The 18,448-nt window shown below is 36.0% G+C and overlaps 1 protein-coding gene and 1 long non-coding RNA gene across 5 annotated transcripts; one reads left to right on the top strand and one right to left on the bottom strand.

Annotated features, from left to right (window-relative positions):
• Nucleotides 1-82: 82 nt before the first annotated feature.
• On the top strand, nucleotides 83-7,104 carry LOC134532144 (uncharacterized). The gene is made up of 2 exons (XR_010075128.1): nucleotides 83-402; nucleotides 6,853-7,104. It is a non-coding gene; the product is annotated as an uncharacterized LOC134532144 (long non-coding RNA).
• LOC134532141 (THAP domain-containing protein 1 A-like) lies at nucleotides 3,229-17,726 on the bottom strand. Of its 4 annotated transcripts, none has more exons than XM_063368490.1 (4): nucleotides 17,430-17,726; nucleotides 9,667-9,813; nucleotides 8,479-8,639; nucleotides 3,229-6,965 (listed from the first exon to the last, which is right to left on the bottom strand). In XM_063368490.1, exons 1-4 carry the CDS (start codon nucleotides 17,615-17,617, stop codon nucleotides 6,697-6,699), a joined length of 765 nt encoding a protein of 254 aa, XP_063224560.1. In that variant the 5' UTR covers nucleotides 17,618-17,726; the 3' UTR covers nucleotides 3,229-6,696. The 4 variants fall into 4 exon arrangements, with proteins under 4 accessions (XP_063224560.1, XP_063224561.1, XP_063224563.1 ...); XM_063368491.1 differs by having other exon boundaries at nucleotides 8,509-8,639; XM_063368493.1 differs by lacking the exon at nucleotides 17,430-17,726 and adding an exon at nucleotides 16,455-16,749 and having other exon boundaries at nucleotides 8,509-8,639.
• Nucleotides 17,727-18,448: the final 722 nt, after the last annotated feature.

The following is an 18,448-nucleotide window of genomic DNA, read 5'->3' as shown; positions in this document are numbered from 1 at the left end:
GTTTTGTTATTTGTAAATATCAGCCCGAAATCTTTTCTTATGCAGTTTTTAAAAGAATTGATACAGTGATGAAGGTAATGGAGATATTGAGGTTGTTACAATATGCTTTAAAAGTAATTACAATAGAAAATAGACTAATTTCTGGAGTAGAGCGGTATTTAAAGTTCATCTCCTCTACTTATTTATATTAAGTAAACACAGAAAAAAAATGCGACAGGTTCAGAAATTAAGGTCCCTGTCATTATTGCAGCAAGCTGCTTTCAAGCACAGTAGACATGCATAAAAAAAATCCCATGTTACCCGAAGCGAAATATTCAAGCGTGGAGAAATGTCTTTGTGGTTCGTAGGATTCCAGATATTTACAGCCATCGAGATACTGACTGGAAGAATCTCAAATTTAAGGTATGTCGTTATTGTAACCCTAGCTCGTCCTGTGCGAACCACCGGCGGGGTCAAATATAATCTCACGGATTAGTAAATGCCATAGTTCTTTAGGTACCAAATTTTTTAACCTCTGTTCTTATTGCGAGCACAGTACGCATATCGCAGGTGTTTTTTGAGCAAAAGGGCCAAAGGGCCTAACCCCTCCTTAGTTTCTTCGCCTCGCACCATAGGACAAGCAGGCAGACACCTTGCTAACTGGACTGATCGACTCCGGCATGTTCTTTCAAGTAAATCATCTGGAAGACACGTGTCAACCTATTAATTAATGCTCACGAGGTCAAGTATAAACAGACACGATACCTCAAACAGTGGCTACCACAGGCACAGACAACTCCTATTTCACCTTGTGAGTGTATAAAACAGGAAGATAATAAATAAATAAATAAATAAATAAATAAACAGAAACCACCACAGTCCATAGAACTGGGTGGTCCTGAAGTGGAGCAGCACATAAACGGTCACGAGTGTTCCCGACAGTTGAGTGTTGTTTGTGCGCATGAGCTCGCAGCGCATCATCAAGTTTCATCGTGATAAGGTGTGACTCGCATTATAAAGGACTCATGCCCAACCACATGCAAGCAGCACTGAGTTAGCCGTGGTAACAGGTTTGACTCAGGTGGAGTGGACTCCACCTGAGTCAGAAGTACACAAGCCAGGTGATATGGTGGCAGGGGTAAGGAAACCCATGCACCGACTCAAACCAATCGAGTCGTCAGATGCGGACAGCAAGACTTCCTGCCAGTCGGCTGTAGTGAGGACCAGCCTGAAACGCCAAATCCACCTACCAGCACAATTACACGACAGTGGCAGCAGTGTTCAACAGACAAGCACATGCCCGAACAACTCCACAGATCCGCAGCACCACCAACCACAGCAATCAAACAAGGGAGCACGCAAGCAACATCAAGCAAGGAGGGGGCGCAGGCAACCACGTGTGCATGCGGGTTGCTAATCCGGGGGCAGCGGGAGCACGTCACACACACACACATGGCCATGGGCCGCAGTCTCCAGAGGGAGGCGTAGCACTTAGACAGCTGTCCAACTCGGAATGGAAGCTTAACTTCAGGAGTTTGAAGCAAGGGATCGATATTATCGGGATGAGGGTCGACGAGAAGGCAGAGGACGCACAGTGCTCAATGGGAATTAGATGCTGAACTATTTTAACTTTAAATAGTGGCAGTGAACAATAAATAATAGTTATATAAAACCATAGTTGTGTAGTTAAAGCGTGTGTGGAGCCTAAATACCACTCCGCATTAGGGATAAAGACAGGACAGAAGCAGCAAGGTTATCGATTGGCAAAGTGTGGAAGATGATCCGGCCGAATTGCTTTGTGAGCAAAGGAGTGGGCATAGACGTTTTAATACATTACACTGTGTGACGAGGGTTATCCGGATGACATACAGGTGTCTCAGTTTTCGTTTCGCCCCGAGACATCCGACTATCGTGTTTTTGTTTAGTTTTTTAAACTATAATTTTATTTATTACCCTTTGTTTTCATACTGCCCAAGGCAGTGGGCAGCCACAGCATTGTCGTGTTGCTCAGTAAAGACAAACCCTCATCAGCCACGGCCACATCACGACAATGGCAAGGAATTCAAACTACACTCCAAGATGATAATCACCCATCATATTTACTTAATAATGCTTTTTACACAATACTTTTTAATTATTTTTGTAACACTTCCTTTCAAACAAATTATCTTCATTACCAATCTCTATTCATAAAAGACAAAGTTAGGTGTGACTTATTTACAGCACATTTTAAAACAAAACTAGGAGCATTTATTCAGTATTAATGCCCCTCTTCCCTTGAACAATTAAAAGATATTAAATTGAAAAAAAAATCATTTATTAAAATATACATCCACAAATGGACTTCGCCCAATTGCACTTGCCCCTTTCTTTTAGCTTTCTCTATAGGACTATAGGTCCTCATATGACATATACTAGAAACCAATTTTAAAAAACATAGTAGTTTTGAAACTTAATTTCGGAGAAACCATTTCAAGTGGCAGATAGTTGTATCAATGTAAATTTGAACTTTTGTCAACACCTCACAGCTATTACAATCATTTTTAATGAAAAGGAAGGGGGGGGGGGGGGGGGGGGGGGACAGAAACACATTTGAATAATTTTTTTTATTATTTCTTTATTTCGTGAATTTACATCTTCAGATGATGATAGTAAAAAAGGTTGGTTTTTTTTTGGTTTGGTTTTGTTTTGGGTCTCAGGTTTAATATCTTCGCTCAAGTCCTTCAGAAATCCTTCAGATAGCTTTGCCAATAAATCTTTTACTAATGTCTTCATAGTTCACAGAAATTTTATTTGGTTCAGCATTTTGTGAAAAATCTTGTAACACACTATTCCAACTGATAACTATACTTTCTTTCAGTCTTAGATAGTTCTTGATATTTCAGAGGCTCAAAAATAAATAATTTATAGTTAAAATTTCAGGTTTTAGAGCAGAAATAAAAGTCTTTTATATTTATGGCATTTTTACTGGAAAAAAATTGAAAATTAAAAGTTTCAATAAAATATTAAGTTGATACTAAATTGAAAAAATATTTTTAAAACTAGTTAATTAGGTATATTTATAAAAATATTTCATTTTCTTGGCTTCTGGGTGTCAGGCTCATACGGCCTACACCCAGAAGCCAAGAAAATGCAGACAATGGTCGTGAAAGTCTGCGATCTTTAGTATTTTAAAAATATTAAGTATTGATAACTGCCAAGACAGTGAAAATCAAAACCAAATTGCATTTACATGGTAAATTACAATGATAATTCATAAATAAAACTTTATTTTTGATTTTTATACATGTAAGCAAAATAAAATACAAATTTTATCTGAGAAAATATTAAATGTTTTTAAGATCAGTAAAATGTCCTATTAAGGTACAAATATATTTCTTTTCAGATTAAAGAAAAAGTATTTGGTTAATTCTAGTGGCAATAAAACCGAAATAACACCAAAAATCAAGTCATAAAAACAAGTCATAACACCAAAATGCAAGTTAATACACCATTATAACATTGAAATGCAAGTAATATCATGTAATTAAGTAGCATTTAAACCAAACTTAATTCAAACCTTTAAAAAAATGTGTAATATTAATATATATATTTTTTTAATGCTTAGAATTCAAGGAATGACATTACTTTCAGACAAAAATTTGTACCAAAGTGCATAGATCAGAAAAATTAATTTAATATGTATTGTGCATCACTTATTGAATCACTTTAACCACAAATGCTCGCTAATTTATTTCTATTCTGTATGGTTCTGATTCAAACACATTTAACATAAATTATTTTATCGCATAAATGCAGCATATTAATTTTTTATTATTATTTTGGTGGAGTAAGTATTACAAAACAGAATTTATAAAAATAAAAACAATACCACTGAAATCCTCTGTTTAAAAACTAAATTGGGCTAAAAATAAAACCATGTCTCTACCTATGGCTGCTTGAGGATTTCAAAAAAGGGCACATGACTGAACAAACAAACAGCAAGTCAACTGAGTACAAAGTTCTTTCACCACTGCTGTTTTTCATAACAATAGCGTTTGTTTTATAGCTGGTTACTTTTAATTTTCACATTTTTTCATAAAATGGCAAAAATCGCTAATCCGAAACTGCTGTGTTCCAGAGTATGCCGGATTTAAGACCTTTTGCTGAATAGTCACACACTGTACATCATAAAAAAATATGTACACACTTTTATTACTGTGCCTTTTTTTTCATGAACAATAATTATTATTAACATTGCATAAACAGAACCTTTCCACAAAGGGTGTTATAAATATACAAATAAAATTTGAAAAAAATATATATTTATATATCCTAGAAAAAGTATGTATTTGAAATTTAATTTTTTTATTGGCTTTTACTATAATTACCTGGAAACTGGAAATTTTCTTAGAACTAAAAGTTTACTTAAAACAAAATGGTAGAAGCAAAGTGAATAGCTACGCATTAGACATTTAATAAAAATGCAAACTTTTAAACACTGATCAGTCCCATACTGTAACATTTGTAACATCGAATAAAAGAGTTTTTGTGTGTCAGTACCGAATGTCAGCCTTCCACACACTGCTATTCCTCAGGCTTGTATAACACGCAATACCTCAACACCGAGTCACCGAGTCACGGAGCGGTGCGACACAACACGGCCCATCTCGCGATCGTCTCGTGTCGCCGGCACCAAAACACACTGCATTATGGGGCCCTGAGCACTCAGCACCAAAGCTGCCATTAATAATAACATGCATTGTTATTGTTGCCTCACAAGAGGAAACACAATTCACACCCTTGCTATGTGGTTCTTAACAAGAAATGGGAAAATTAAAATTTAAAAAATATACATACTAGTATATATTTGCCTGCTGTAGTGGTAAACATGGCACTGCTCCTCAAGGTGTACCTTCCTCTGCTTGGGTCACTGCAGTGGAATCTCATCACGAGAGGGGAGCAAAAAGACCGGAATAGTAATGTTGCGCATCAGGTACTTGTAGCACGAGTTTCCGCCGCTAGGACCTCTCCTGGGGCAGTCTGCCAAGTGGCACAACCCGAAAATGAGGAGTGTGGTTTCTCTGGCAGTTCTGTGTGTGTGTGTCTTTAGTGCACTAGCGACATGAAAAAATAGCAGATTCTCACAAACAACATGCGGCTGTGAAGTTTCCGCTGTGATCGTGTCGAGAATGCACTGAAGACACTAACTCATCATTTCCGGGTTGTGCCACTTGGCAGATGGACTCAGGAGAAGTCCTACAACCGATACCTAGCGGCGGAAAATGGTTCTACAGGTACGTGATGCGCAACATTAGGATTCCAGTTCTCTTTGCGTCCCTCCTCCTACAGTATATCTGTAAAAGCCATGTATTTTTACTTAATAATGAAGAAGCTACTGTGTTTTCTCGCATAATCATCACACATTTTATACAAAAATCAAGTTAGAAAAGTAGGGGTGCAACGATTATGTGGATTTTTTTTTGTTAGGTAAAGTTATTTATAAAAACAAAACCCCTTCATGGAAAGTACGTTTATTTAAAAAAAAAAAAAAAGTTGGAGTATAGAAGAGCACGCCAAACAATTTATATTAATAATTCAAGCAACAAAAACCTTTATTAAACTTTAAATAGAAAAAAAAAATTTGTGACCCGAACGCAAGCCACTTGAATGTGTGACGTGAACTAACATGTAACTATCGTCGTAGTACACATTTACCAAGAAAGAGTGCGGGCCATCAAATGTAGTTAACTCAGCACTCAACAGAGAGCGCGTGTTGCATCCAATCGGCGAGATATCAATATTGGACTACGTGTGCACTCTATATGGGAAACAACATAACCAAACACGAATGATACCAACTAGCATTGGCTACATGTTTATAAATGGTACACCGCGGCGACGCAGACAAACAGATAAAGGTTATAACATTTAAAAACGTCTTTAAAAGAAAATTTACACATCAGAAAGCTTTGTATTTCTGTTAATTAAATAAGTAAAATAGTTAATTTCCGAATAAAATAAATATGATTAGATTTCTACTTTAAAATACCCCATTATATACGTAAAAGATACCTATACAAAGCGCTCAATCTAATAGCGGGACCTTAAACATCATGCTACGTTTACGCGAGAGGTTTTTTTATCCAAATTTTTTTGCCCTAAAATATGGGTGCGACGATTATGCGAGTGAGATGATTATGCTACAAAAGAGGGTATATACTGAACTGTTACTTAAATCTGAATTGTGTTGAAAGAAATTTGAAAATATAAATTCAATAGTGAGAATTATTTTAAGGTAATGCTCTGTTATGAAATTCCAATGTATCCCCAAAACATGGTTGGCTTAGAGCCATGCCAATAACTGGTTTAAGGACCTCGAATGCTGTCACACCCACAATCCCAGCAAGGACCTACAACCTTGGCGTCCTTGAAGGGCATATCGTCAGGACTACCAACACAACAGAGCGAGGAAGTGCAGCGGGACACGTGTCCAACCCCGGCCGGCGCCATCCCGATTTTGGTTTTCCGTGTCTTGTATGAAATCATTCCAGGCACATGGCGGTGTTGTTTCTTACCAAAACAAAGACATGTTTCGTATGCATGTGCGTACTTCTTCTTTCTGGAATCTATCCCTCCTAACAACGGCTGTAATCAGGCAACAGTTGGTAAGCGTGTAGTCTGCACTTTGGTCCAGAACCTTCAGCACTAGATAGGACACAGCAGCACAGTGCATCTTCAATACCTCAGTTTCCTGCACTTGAGTTTCACCTGGCAAACGAGAAACTCATCTTTGGTTTCGCACATGTCCGTGGAGAAACTGGGCTCAGCGTATTCACTACAGCACCGTGCTTCAGGCCTTTCTTCCTTCAACGCCGCAACTGTGTGCTTCAGATTGGAGATGGTGCGGCGTGCCAGCTTCAACCTCCGCAAGGCCTCTCGCAGCTGCGACGCAGCAGTGGTGCCACTCCCTCCTGAACGCCTCGCATCCGGAACTGCGCGTGGCTCTGAAATCAACCAATCAAACTGTCACCAAGCTTACTGACACCCTGTACGTGTGTTACATGATATGTCAGAGGGCAGCTCACATCATCATCATTGCTGGAATGTACTTTTTCCAATAAATTGTTTATCAGTGGTCAAAAATAGCGTTCTAACCACTTTTCAGTAGTCCAACATTTACCGAAACAAAATTCTTTACTTGTAGCAAATGTTTTCTCCTAATTCAGATTGTTTATATTTGTGTATTGTAAATAAAAATTAAGTCATGTTAGGATCGACAGATTCCTTGTTAATCTGTAAAATGAAAGATTGAAATTGGCAAAGTAAATAAATAGATAGTGACTTCACTAAAATAGCAAGCATAGTTAGTCATCAAACCAATGACAATGCTAATTTCAGGCAATCTTAGGTCACACACAGGGGTTTTCAAGATGCTCATCACAACATGAAGAAGCAATAGGTGCCTACAACACATGGAGACAGTGCAGTGATTAACACACTGGCCTCGTATTCCAGAGGAACTGGATTGAATACCAGTCCAGACTGCCTGTTTGCAGTTTCCCATGGCTTCTCTGAATCACTTCGGGCAAATGCGGGGACAGCTTCTTACTTCTGTCTCTCTGTCAAACAGACACTAAATCCAAAACGTTTTCTTTAAATATGCCTATCAGCCAGAGCTCTACAAGTCCCGGGCAACAAGTTGCCATGAAGCCCAACTCTTCCTTGCCAAAATACCAACAATTAACTATACAGTAATTTTTTAAAAAAATTAGCACTTTTATTGTTATAAGATCTTGTACAGAAATGACTGGAAACAAGAAAACAGGATGTATTTAAACTGGTGTGTGAGTACACAGGCTACTAGACTGTATCTGGCTCCTAAACTTTCACAGACATTGTAGAGGCCTGCTATAAATTACAACCAGGGTTGGCTGATTTAAACCACAATGGTTTAAACCAAGTGATTTTTATATTTAAAAAAAATGGTTATTTTAAACAATATAATTTTTAATAGAATAAGTTACATTTTTTAATTAAAGACTAATTCCACTCTAATATCAAAACTTTGTTCATTAATATTTCTTGTAGTTACAGGAACAAAAAATTATATATAAAGATCTAATCATTTAAATTATCTGAATAAGTTGTAAACTATATACCTAGTTAAATAATACTCTAAAAATAACAATATTAAATATTTAATTCATATTCTGTGGGAAATCCCCGACTGTACCCACTGTAAATCCTCCTCCTGTGGGGAAATACACTCTTTCTGTGGTTAAGTCACTGTCGAATGTGCAGATTTGCTGGACTTCAGTTCTTTGATGTTACAACTTTCCTGGTTCAACATGAGTGGCGGAAAGCGGGATGTTGTATGGCTTTCATTTGAACATGCTGAGAACTAAAATAAACAATGTAATAAAAAAATAGCTGGTTTAATCCTTAAGAAAAAAACCTGGGTTAGACAACAAACTAAAAAACAGGGGTTTTTTTTCCCCAACCCTGACTACAACAAACCTGAAAACACCTCCGCGGCACACACACTACCTGACGTTTTCAAGGGACGTCTTCTCAGGTTTGCAGCATCTACCACGAGTCTCTTCTTGTGACATTTTTTCCCACTCAACTGCTTCCTTTCGCTGTAAATGTTCAAACTCGGAACAACGCCTTTCTTTAACCTGCAGAAAGAGAAACACCTCTTAGATCAACAATATTTATGACCCAGGGCTGAATGGATTTGTAAATTTTTTTGCCCGCTTTGATTAGATGGAAATATAGACATACACAAGCCATGTCCATAATACTGTTCTGCAATAGTTCTGCTACGCTCAGTCCTGAGAATGATTTCTCCGTTGACCTTGATTTTGATAGAAAATAAGTCTCGTGATTTGATTGCAATACGCAGTAAATGGCTCACCCTGTTACCAGTTTGATAACATTTAAGTTCTTATTTTGTATACCATCGTTAATCATAACAAGTTACAATATTTTTGGAGTTATACTTTTTTAGGCGAGCAACAGAAGAATGAGATGAGAGTGAATTTATAGGATGCATGCACATCATGCTACGAGATTTTCACAGGATGGTGGATCCTCTGTATGAACATAAACCCATGTAATAAAGTCACTTTCATAAGAATTAGGGGACATACCAAACGTATTAGTGTGACAAATGAAAGTTTATAATAGTGAAACTACCCTGGAATATGTTTGGTAAACTAAAATAGTCACAGTAAAAAGTAATTTCAGGATAAAGGTATTACAACAATCACAATACATATTCTCCTACCAATCTGACAGGTTTCGTAGGGCATCAGTTTTAGTGCGTGGTTAGTGAGCTAAAGGTACCTACGTGGTTCAAAACTCGGGAGTGGAATTTTTTTATTTTATTTTATTTTTTTTTTTTACTTTTTATAAATTACAGATTACTGGATTATACACACACTGCTTTTAGCAAATATATATGAATATATTTCATCATATTGCTATTATTTCATACTAGGTAGGCCTATAAGCTCTTATTTTACATACGGTACGCATCATGTACAAAAGGATCAACGAATACTGAATCATGCCATCAGGATACATGATACGGAACTTTTACCGTTTTCAGATTGTACAGTCACTAACCAACAGATATCCTGTTGGCTCGCAGAGGTACAAACGCATGCGCGCACGTCGACACAAGCTGCACGGCTCACTCACCCTTGCGACTTGTTCCTGGGGTTCCTGAAGTCCCCGGCCCCGAAGTGGACGTCGCACACCTTGAGGTTCCTCAGGCACTCGTAGCCTCTCGCCCGGAACTCATCTCCCAGGTCGACCCGCCTCGTCTGCTGCACCCACTGCTTGCAACTGGACGCAACACACAGACCAATACTTACTGACCCGACCCCCGTGTCTCTCCGACGCTCTAGCTGACGAGTGGTGCGTGGGGCTGCAGGCCGACTGGGATGGTGGTGACGGCCATTGTTGTGTATATGAGAGATATAAACTGTGTTTATAAACTTTTTCAAGTGTATCTATGTAAGTGAGGTTATGTGTATAATTTATGTGTATTGATTATTAATTAATAATAAATAATTGAAATTAATAAATTAGAATAAACTTCACCAATATTTATTGATTTCCATTACATATTAATTAAAATTTATCTAGACAACTTTACTAAATTGAATAATTCAATTACATACGAATGTTTATATTAATATTGAATACTGTTAGATTCACATTGAAAACTATGGTGCATATAAGAGGTTATATCGCTGGAAGTGGGAAGAAATATAAGATCCAAAAAGTTGTGCCACTTCAGGACAGTTCTCCAAGGAGCTCACGGGCAAAGGAGGGGTGGGGGGAGATGTTCAGAAAGTGATGACGAAGAGCAGGCGGGCGGTGACATGCAGGCAGGGGGGTAAATATGTACAGTCGCGGTAGATGCCAAAAAAAATGCTAAAAATCCGAAAACACTTTTATTCTGTGCTCTTTCACTTCCTCTTTTCAAATCAACCGGCGGAGATAAGAAATTCCAACTACTTTCGGAGATATCGAATTTTTTAATTTTCATCACAATACCTGCGTATTCATGCGGAAAAAAATGCTAATAATCCGAAAATACTTTTATTCTATGTTCTTTCACTTCCTCTTTTCAAATCAACCGGCGGAGATAAGAAATTCCAAATACTTTATGAGATATCGAATTTTTTAATTTAGCAATACAACGCCCGTTTAACCCTTCGAACGTCGCCATTTTTTATTTTGAGGTGTTAGTGAATGCGTAATAAATAAAATGGTCGATTTGGTCAGGTCAGTTACATTATAAATACTTTCAAACTAAGCGGACATTAAAAATAATGTGAATTTAATGGTTCTTTAGTTTTAAATTATTTATAATGTAACTGACCTGACCTAACAAAACCCGGACAAATGATGAACATTAACAACTCACGTAATTTTTTTTTACTTATTACTTGCGCAACAATATCCAAATAAAAAAAATTATACTTTAAAATTAGAAACGTTAAAAACTCACCTAAGTTGGAGGCGGGTACATTTCCTTTGCCACTATAAGGAAATGATGTAGTCGTTCACGGCAGAAGTTGACCGATTAATTAAACATCGTATTGAACAGTAAATGAATAAATAATCACGTATTGGTTCATTTGAATACTGACCAATCACGGAATAAATAATCACCTATTGGTTAATTTGAATACTGGCCAATCACGGAACAGTCACGTGACAAAATTGTCCAATAAGAAACATGATACTCGTAAACAAGAAACCTTATTATCTATGACAAGAAACAATGGTGATCACCGCATACTACGCAGGTATTGTGATGAAAATTAAAAAATTTGATATCTCCTAAAGTATTTGGAATTTCTTACCTCCGCCGGTTGATTTGAAAAGAGGAAGTGATAGAGCACAGAATAAAAGTATTTTCGGTAAATCTGTATTGTACGGATTAGCGCCAAAAAAAATCGTACAAATATGAAATAACTTTCATTATATGCTATCTTACGTCCTCTTTTCAGAACCGCCTGCGGAGATAAAAAATTCCAATTACTTTTGGAGATATCGAATTTTTTAATATTCATTTTTTGGCGATTTTTTTTAAAAAAAATTTATAAATCCGAAAATACCTTTATTCTGTGCTCTTTAACTTCCTCTTTTCATTAAACCCGGCGGAGATCAGAAATTCCAAATACTTTAGGAGATATTGAATTTTTTAATTTCCTTTTGTGCACTGCTGCGGCGGTGAGCGGGAAGCCTACGATTCACACATCTTTCTGGACATACCCGAATACTCACGTTGGCAAGCCTTCTTTTCTTAAAATTAGCAAGAAGTAATTAAAAATACTTTAAAACATTGTATATGGTTGGTTATATTAGGTAAGTATAGCTACATTAAAAAAACTGTAAAATCATTTTATGGTTGCTTAGCAAATAACATTTTAATATGTAGCTATCCAGCACTAGGAAACCGTTTACATGATTTCACAGTATTTTTAATGTAGCTATCCTTACCAAATCAACCATCCACAATGTTTTGAAGTATTTATAATGTAGCTAACAACCTAACTGACCATTAGTTTTCATGAGTTGCATATTTATTTACAATAAACAAAAAAAAAAAAAAACGAAGATGCACGATCGGGCGTTGCCTCTCGTCTGTTGAAAGGCTTGCCAACGTGAGTATTCGGGTATGTCCAGAAGGATGAGTGAATCGTAGGCTTCCCGCGTTTCACCATTGTTGCTTGTTTACAAGAATGATTTTTTTTTTTTTTTCGCGACGTAGTTGAACGACTACATCACGTAAAAAGAAAATTACGTGAGTTCCTACTGTTCATCCTTTTTCCCGGTTTGTTAGATCAGGTCAGCTACATTATAAATACTTTAAAACTAAACAACCATTAAAATTAATTTTTATTATTTTTAATGACCGTTCAGTTTCAAAGTATTTATACTGTAGCTGACCTGACCTAATCTACCTTTGTCCCGTTTTGTTAGGTCAGGTCAGTTACATTATAAATACTTAAAACTATACAAGTAAAATTAATTGATATTATTATTAATTTCCGTTTATTTTGAAGTATTTATCATGTAACTAACCTTACCTAATGGAAAATTTCTGTTATTTAGGCATTCACGCACACACGGCAAAATATAAAATGGCGTCTGTTGAATGATTACATAGGGCTTGTATTGCAAAATAAGAACGGCGATATCTCCAAAAGTAATTGGAATTTTTAATCTCCGCAGGCAGTTTTGAAAATAGGACGTAAAAGAGCATATAATGAAAGTTATTTCATATTTGTACGATTTTTTTTGGCGCTAATCCGTACAATACAGATTTACCGTATTTTCAGATTTTTAGCATTTTTTTTGGCATCTACCGCGACTCTACATATGATGAAATTTAAAAATTCGATATCTCCTAAAGTATTTGGAATTTCTTACCTCCGCCGGTTGATTTGAAAAGAGGAAGTGAAAGGGCACAGAATAAAAGTATTTTCAGATTTTTAGCATTTTTTTTGGCATCTACCGCGACTGTACATATTTACCGGCAGGGGTACTGAGGCGAGGAAGCAGTGTGGATCCATGCACTGCTGTGCTCAGAGGGAACTAGAGGGTCTGCCCACGAAGAGAACAGGATACAGTTTAATAAGTCCATCATGAATCACGAAGGAAAAGTAGTGGGAGGGTTAAAAGATCAAAGGGAGGACGCACCAGATGTTAAGTAGGTTGCGAGGGTGGGGAAAGCTGACATTGAGAGGAAGAAATACAAAAGCAGGAGGGAGAACTCCAGAAACATATTCAGAGTGAGAAGAATAATTGCTGTTTTCGAGAACAATCAGGAAATGGAATAGTTTGGATGAAGAGAGAGTATTGGCAAGGAAATTGGTGCACAATATATTTATTTTGTCCTTTACTGCACTTACATTGTCAATAAGGAGAATCAGAGAAAAGGTCGTCAGATTATCACTGAGCTCATGCCCAACTATATCATCTATCTAGAGCTAGGTCACAGACACGGGCCAGGGATATTGACGAAGAATCGGTTATAGCCTTTCATAAAACTATTCACCGATTTCCTGGAGAGTTTTCAGGAAACCAGAGAAAACCGAAATTAGAAAGACTGTACGGGTTGTTTGGAAGGGGGAGGAGAATGCTTTGGAAAGCAATTCCAGTGTGTTACCACTACGCTATCTCACTCCTTAATAGTCGCTACACGAATATGTATTAAACGGATTAGCGCCAAAAAAAATCGTACAAATATGAAATAACTTTCATTATATGCTATCTTACGTACTCTCTTCAGAACCGCCTGCGGAGATAAAAAATTCCAAATACTTTTGGAGATATCGAATTTTTTAATCTTCATTTTTTGGCGATTTTTTTTTAAAAAAAAATTAAAAATCCGAAAATACCTTTATTCTGTGGGTAAATCTGTATTGTACGGATTAGCGCCAAAAAAAATCGTACAAATATGAAATAACTTTCATTATATGCTCTTTTACGTCCTATTTTCAAAACTGCCTGCGGAGATTAAAAATTCCAATTACTTTTGGAGATATCGCCGTTCTTATTTTGCAATACAAGCCCTATGTAATCATTCAACAGACGCCATTTTATATTTTGCCGTGTGTGCGTGAATGCCTAAATAACAGAAATTTTCCATTAGGTAAGGTTAGTTACATGATAAATACTTCAAAATAAACGGAAATTAATAATAATATCAATTAATTTTACTTGTATAGTTTTAAGTATTTATAATGTAACTGACCTGACCTAACAAAACGGGACAAAGGTAGATTAGGTCAGGTCAGCTACAGTATAAATACTTTGAAACTGAACGGTCATTAAAAATAATAAAAATTAATTTTAATGGTTGTTTAGTTTTAAAGTATTTATAATGTAGCTGACCTGATCTAACAAACCGGGAAAAAGGATGAACAGTAGGAACCTACGTAATTTTCTTTTTACGTGATGTAGTCGTTCAACTACGTCGCGAAAAAAAAAAAAAAAATCATTCTTGTAAACAAGCAACAATGGTGAAACGCGGGAAGCCTACGATTCACTCATCCTTCTGGACATACCCGAATACTCACGTTGGCAAGCCTTTCAACAGACGAGAGGCAACGCCCGATCGTGCATCTTCGTTTTTTTTTTTTTTGTTTATTGTAAATAAATATGCAACTCATGAAAACTAATGGTCAGTTAGGTTGTTAGCTACATTATAAATACTTCAAAACATTGTAGATGGTTGATTTGGTAAGGATAGCTACATTAAAAATACTGTGAAATCATGTAAACGGTTTCCTAGTGCTGGATAGCTACATATTAAAATGTTATTTGCTAAGCAACCATAAAATGATTTTACAGTTTTTTTAATGTAGCTATACTTACCTAATATAACCAACCATATACAATGTTTTAAAGTATTTTTAATTACTTCTTGCTAATTTTAAGAAAAGAAGGCTTGCCAACGTGAGTATTCGGGTATGTCCAGAAAGATGTGTGAATCGTAGGCTTCCCGCTCACCGCCGCAGCAGTGCACAAAAGGAAATTAAAAAATTCAATATCTCCTAAAGTATTTGGAATTTCTGATCTCCGCCGGGTTTAATGAAAAGAGGAAGTTAAAGAGCACAGAATAAAGGTATTTTCGGATTTATAAATTTTTTTTAAAAAAAATCGCCAAAAAATGAATATTAAAAAATTCGATATCTCCAAAAGTAATTGGAATTTTTTATCTCCGCAGGCGGTTCTGAAAAGAGGACGTAAGATAGCATATAATGAAAGTTATTTCATATTTGTACGATTTTTTTTGGCGCTAATCCGTACAATACAGATTTACCATTCTGTGCTCTATCACTTCCTCTTTTCATTAAACCCGGCTGAGATAAGAAATTCCAAATACTTTTGGAGATATCGAATTTTTTAATTTTCATCCTGTGCACTCGTGCGGCGATAACGGTTGCTTGTTTACAAGTATCATTTATTTTTTTTTGCGATGTTCCCGAACGGAGAAACCTAAGATGCACATAGAGTTCTGCCATTCCCGATTACACCCGAACAATTCACCTTCGGCCAACCTCGGGTTTATTTATTAATATTTCTCTGTTTATTTTAATGTAGCTATACTAACCTAACTAACCATCCAAATGGTTTTAAAGTGTTTTAATGTAGCTAACCTATCCGACCACTTTTAATATTTCAATTCATTTTTCCTGCGCAAAAATAAATAAATCCCGAGGTTGGCCGAAGGTGAATATTCGGGTGTAATCGGGAATGGCAGAACTTTATGTGGATCTTAAGGACTCTCACGTAAACGAATACATCATGTAAAAAGAAACTTACGTGAGTTTATTCTGTTCATCCTTTTTCCCGGTTTGTTAGGTCAGGTCACCTACATTATAAATACTTTAAAACTAAACAACCAATAAAATTAATTTTATTATTTTTAATGTCTGTTCAGTTTCAAAGTATTTATAATGTAGCTGACCTGACCTAATCTACCTTTGTCCCATTTTGTTAGGTCAGGTCAGTTACATTATAAATACTTAAAACTATACAACATGTAAAATAAATTGATATTATTTTTAATTTCGGTTTATTTTGAAGTATTTATAATGTAACTAACCTTACCTAATGGAAAATTTATGTTATTTAGATATTCACGCGCACACGGCAAAATATAAAATGGCGACGGTCAAATTATTACACACGTCTGGTATAGCAAAATAATAACGGCCATATCTCCAAAAGTATTTGGAATTTTTTATCTCCGCAGGCGGTTCTGAAAAGAGGACGTAAGATAGCATATAATGAAAGTTATTTCATATTTGTAAGATTTTTTTTGGCGCTAATCCGTACAATACATATTTACCCGAAGGCGCATTTCAACACAAACATAGCACGTATACTAGCTTGTGAAACACCACCGAGCACGCACCTAACATTTACTGTCGCATTAAAATCACGTATGTACTTACATGTCCGTCTTCGGAAAAGAAAAAAACGACTTCGCATCCTTTTGTAGTCTATAATTACAGCATCCGTACATGGCACAAATTGTGCCGCCTTTGCCGTAAGCCTTTTCCATTGTTGGCAATTCATAAACAATTTAATTAAGACAAATATATATTTGGGTCTATATTTTTGTTTACTAAGGAGAACAATAATAAACCATCTTTTAAATCCATAGAGTAAATAAAGCACTAGATCATAACCTGTATCACAAGGCAAGGATGAATGTTCTATGCACCAAAACCAAACATCATGCTACATGACCACGGTCTTAGGGCGCGGTTACACGGGAGTCTGAACTACTTCAGGTGAACATGTTCAGCTGTTGAGTGCGGTTACACACAGTCTGAACATGTTTCGTTCGAGGCCATTTCTCATTTAACTTAAACAGGTTGGCAAAGTAGTTCAGATCGACATATCTTCTACATTAGCCTCTGATTGGCTGTTTAGAATATAAACAGTCTTTTGCAGAAATTCAAGATGTAAAGTGTTTCTGGCACAAGTTCGAGTAATATTTTACCGAATGCAACAAATAAATCAACAGATAATTATATATATATATATATATATATATATATATATATATATATATATATATATATATATTAATTGATCCTGACCTTAATTTTCTTAAAACTTAGATAGGTACTTTCGCTCAAAAAATAATAAAAAATAAGTTTAAAAATTTTACTGTGCATGTTGTTTGCATTCCCGATTTGTAAAAAAATATTGAGCAATATGAAAACACATTCAATTTCTGCTGATAATACTGTATAAACAAGTGTGAAAATCCCGCGTTTTCTGGATACAAAATAGAGATCAACAACACAGTCATTCGTTGACAGTAGACAATCGGTTTTAGAGCTAAACACACTTTTCAGCAACTACCGTGTAACCGTACACTTTCGCGTTTGTAAACGTGTTTACTTAAACATGTTCACCTGAAGTAGTTCAGGGTCCCGTGTAACCGCGCCCTTAGAAACCACAGCCTGGAACACTCCCCGGCATTCATTTGCTGATCATCCAAAGTACTACAAATAAGAGGAATAGAGGAATGAAATGGCCTGTAGCCACTGTTAAACAATTTTTTACTAGGCAAACTTTTCACTGCAATTTTATTTTGCGACATAGTTTAAGCTCTTGTTATAATTAGTTTCACAGAAATTGGTACTTTTACACAAACTGTTACTTTATTTTCGTAGCGGAAATTTTGTATATAGGAGAGTTATTAGACTACTGTGTCTTATTAAACACTACATATATAACTCCCGGAAAAAAAGCATTAAAATATTAGCATTACGAATCACGATTTTCAATAGCGCGTAGTTGACCGACGTTATAAAGTTATGAAAATAAACTTTCAAAACAATAACAAACATAACCTATCAAACATCAACATTAGCCATTTTCTTGAACTGTGCACATAAATTCTCTATAACGTTGAAAAAATGTTTTATAATACCTACATCTCTCATCGAGTTTTTAAAAAACGCTGCCAAGTATGTGTAATTATCATTTAAATGCAATTAACTAAAAAAAGTTCATAAAGCACAATGTTAAAACCGGACCACTGTCTTGTGGCGCCAACGGCAGTTTTATGAACTAAATCCGTCAATAAGGGGGTCAAGTTGAATGCATGGCAAGATAGACAAGTGTCCAGACCTGTAGTTCTAAGGCCGTGTACATGACTGTGTTAAGGCCCTTCACACTGTCAAATTTTCTCTATGAAGTATAATCATGGATGAAATAGTCATCAGATTTACTATATTCCACATTATATGATGAACATAGTAAAATAGTTTAAATAATTTCACACTAAATTTTCTTTGTTTTGAGCTAGTTTACCAAACTTTCTATAGAGAGCAGTAGATAACAAAAAATGGTACCCAAAACAAATATTTTGTTCTGATCGCGGGCTTTTTTTTTTAATTTAAAAATGATTTATCTATACTAATTTGGG

Source organism: Bacillus rossius, chromosome 5, assembly GCF_032445375.1.
Source record: "Bacillus rossius redtenbacheri isolate Brsri chromosome 5, Brsri_v3, whole genome shotgun sequence".
NCBI lineage: Eukaryota > Metazoa > Arthropoda > Insecta > Phasmatodea > Bacillidae > Bacillus > Bacillus rossius.
This window is presented reverse-complemented; position numbering and strand designations above follow the sequence as displayed.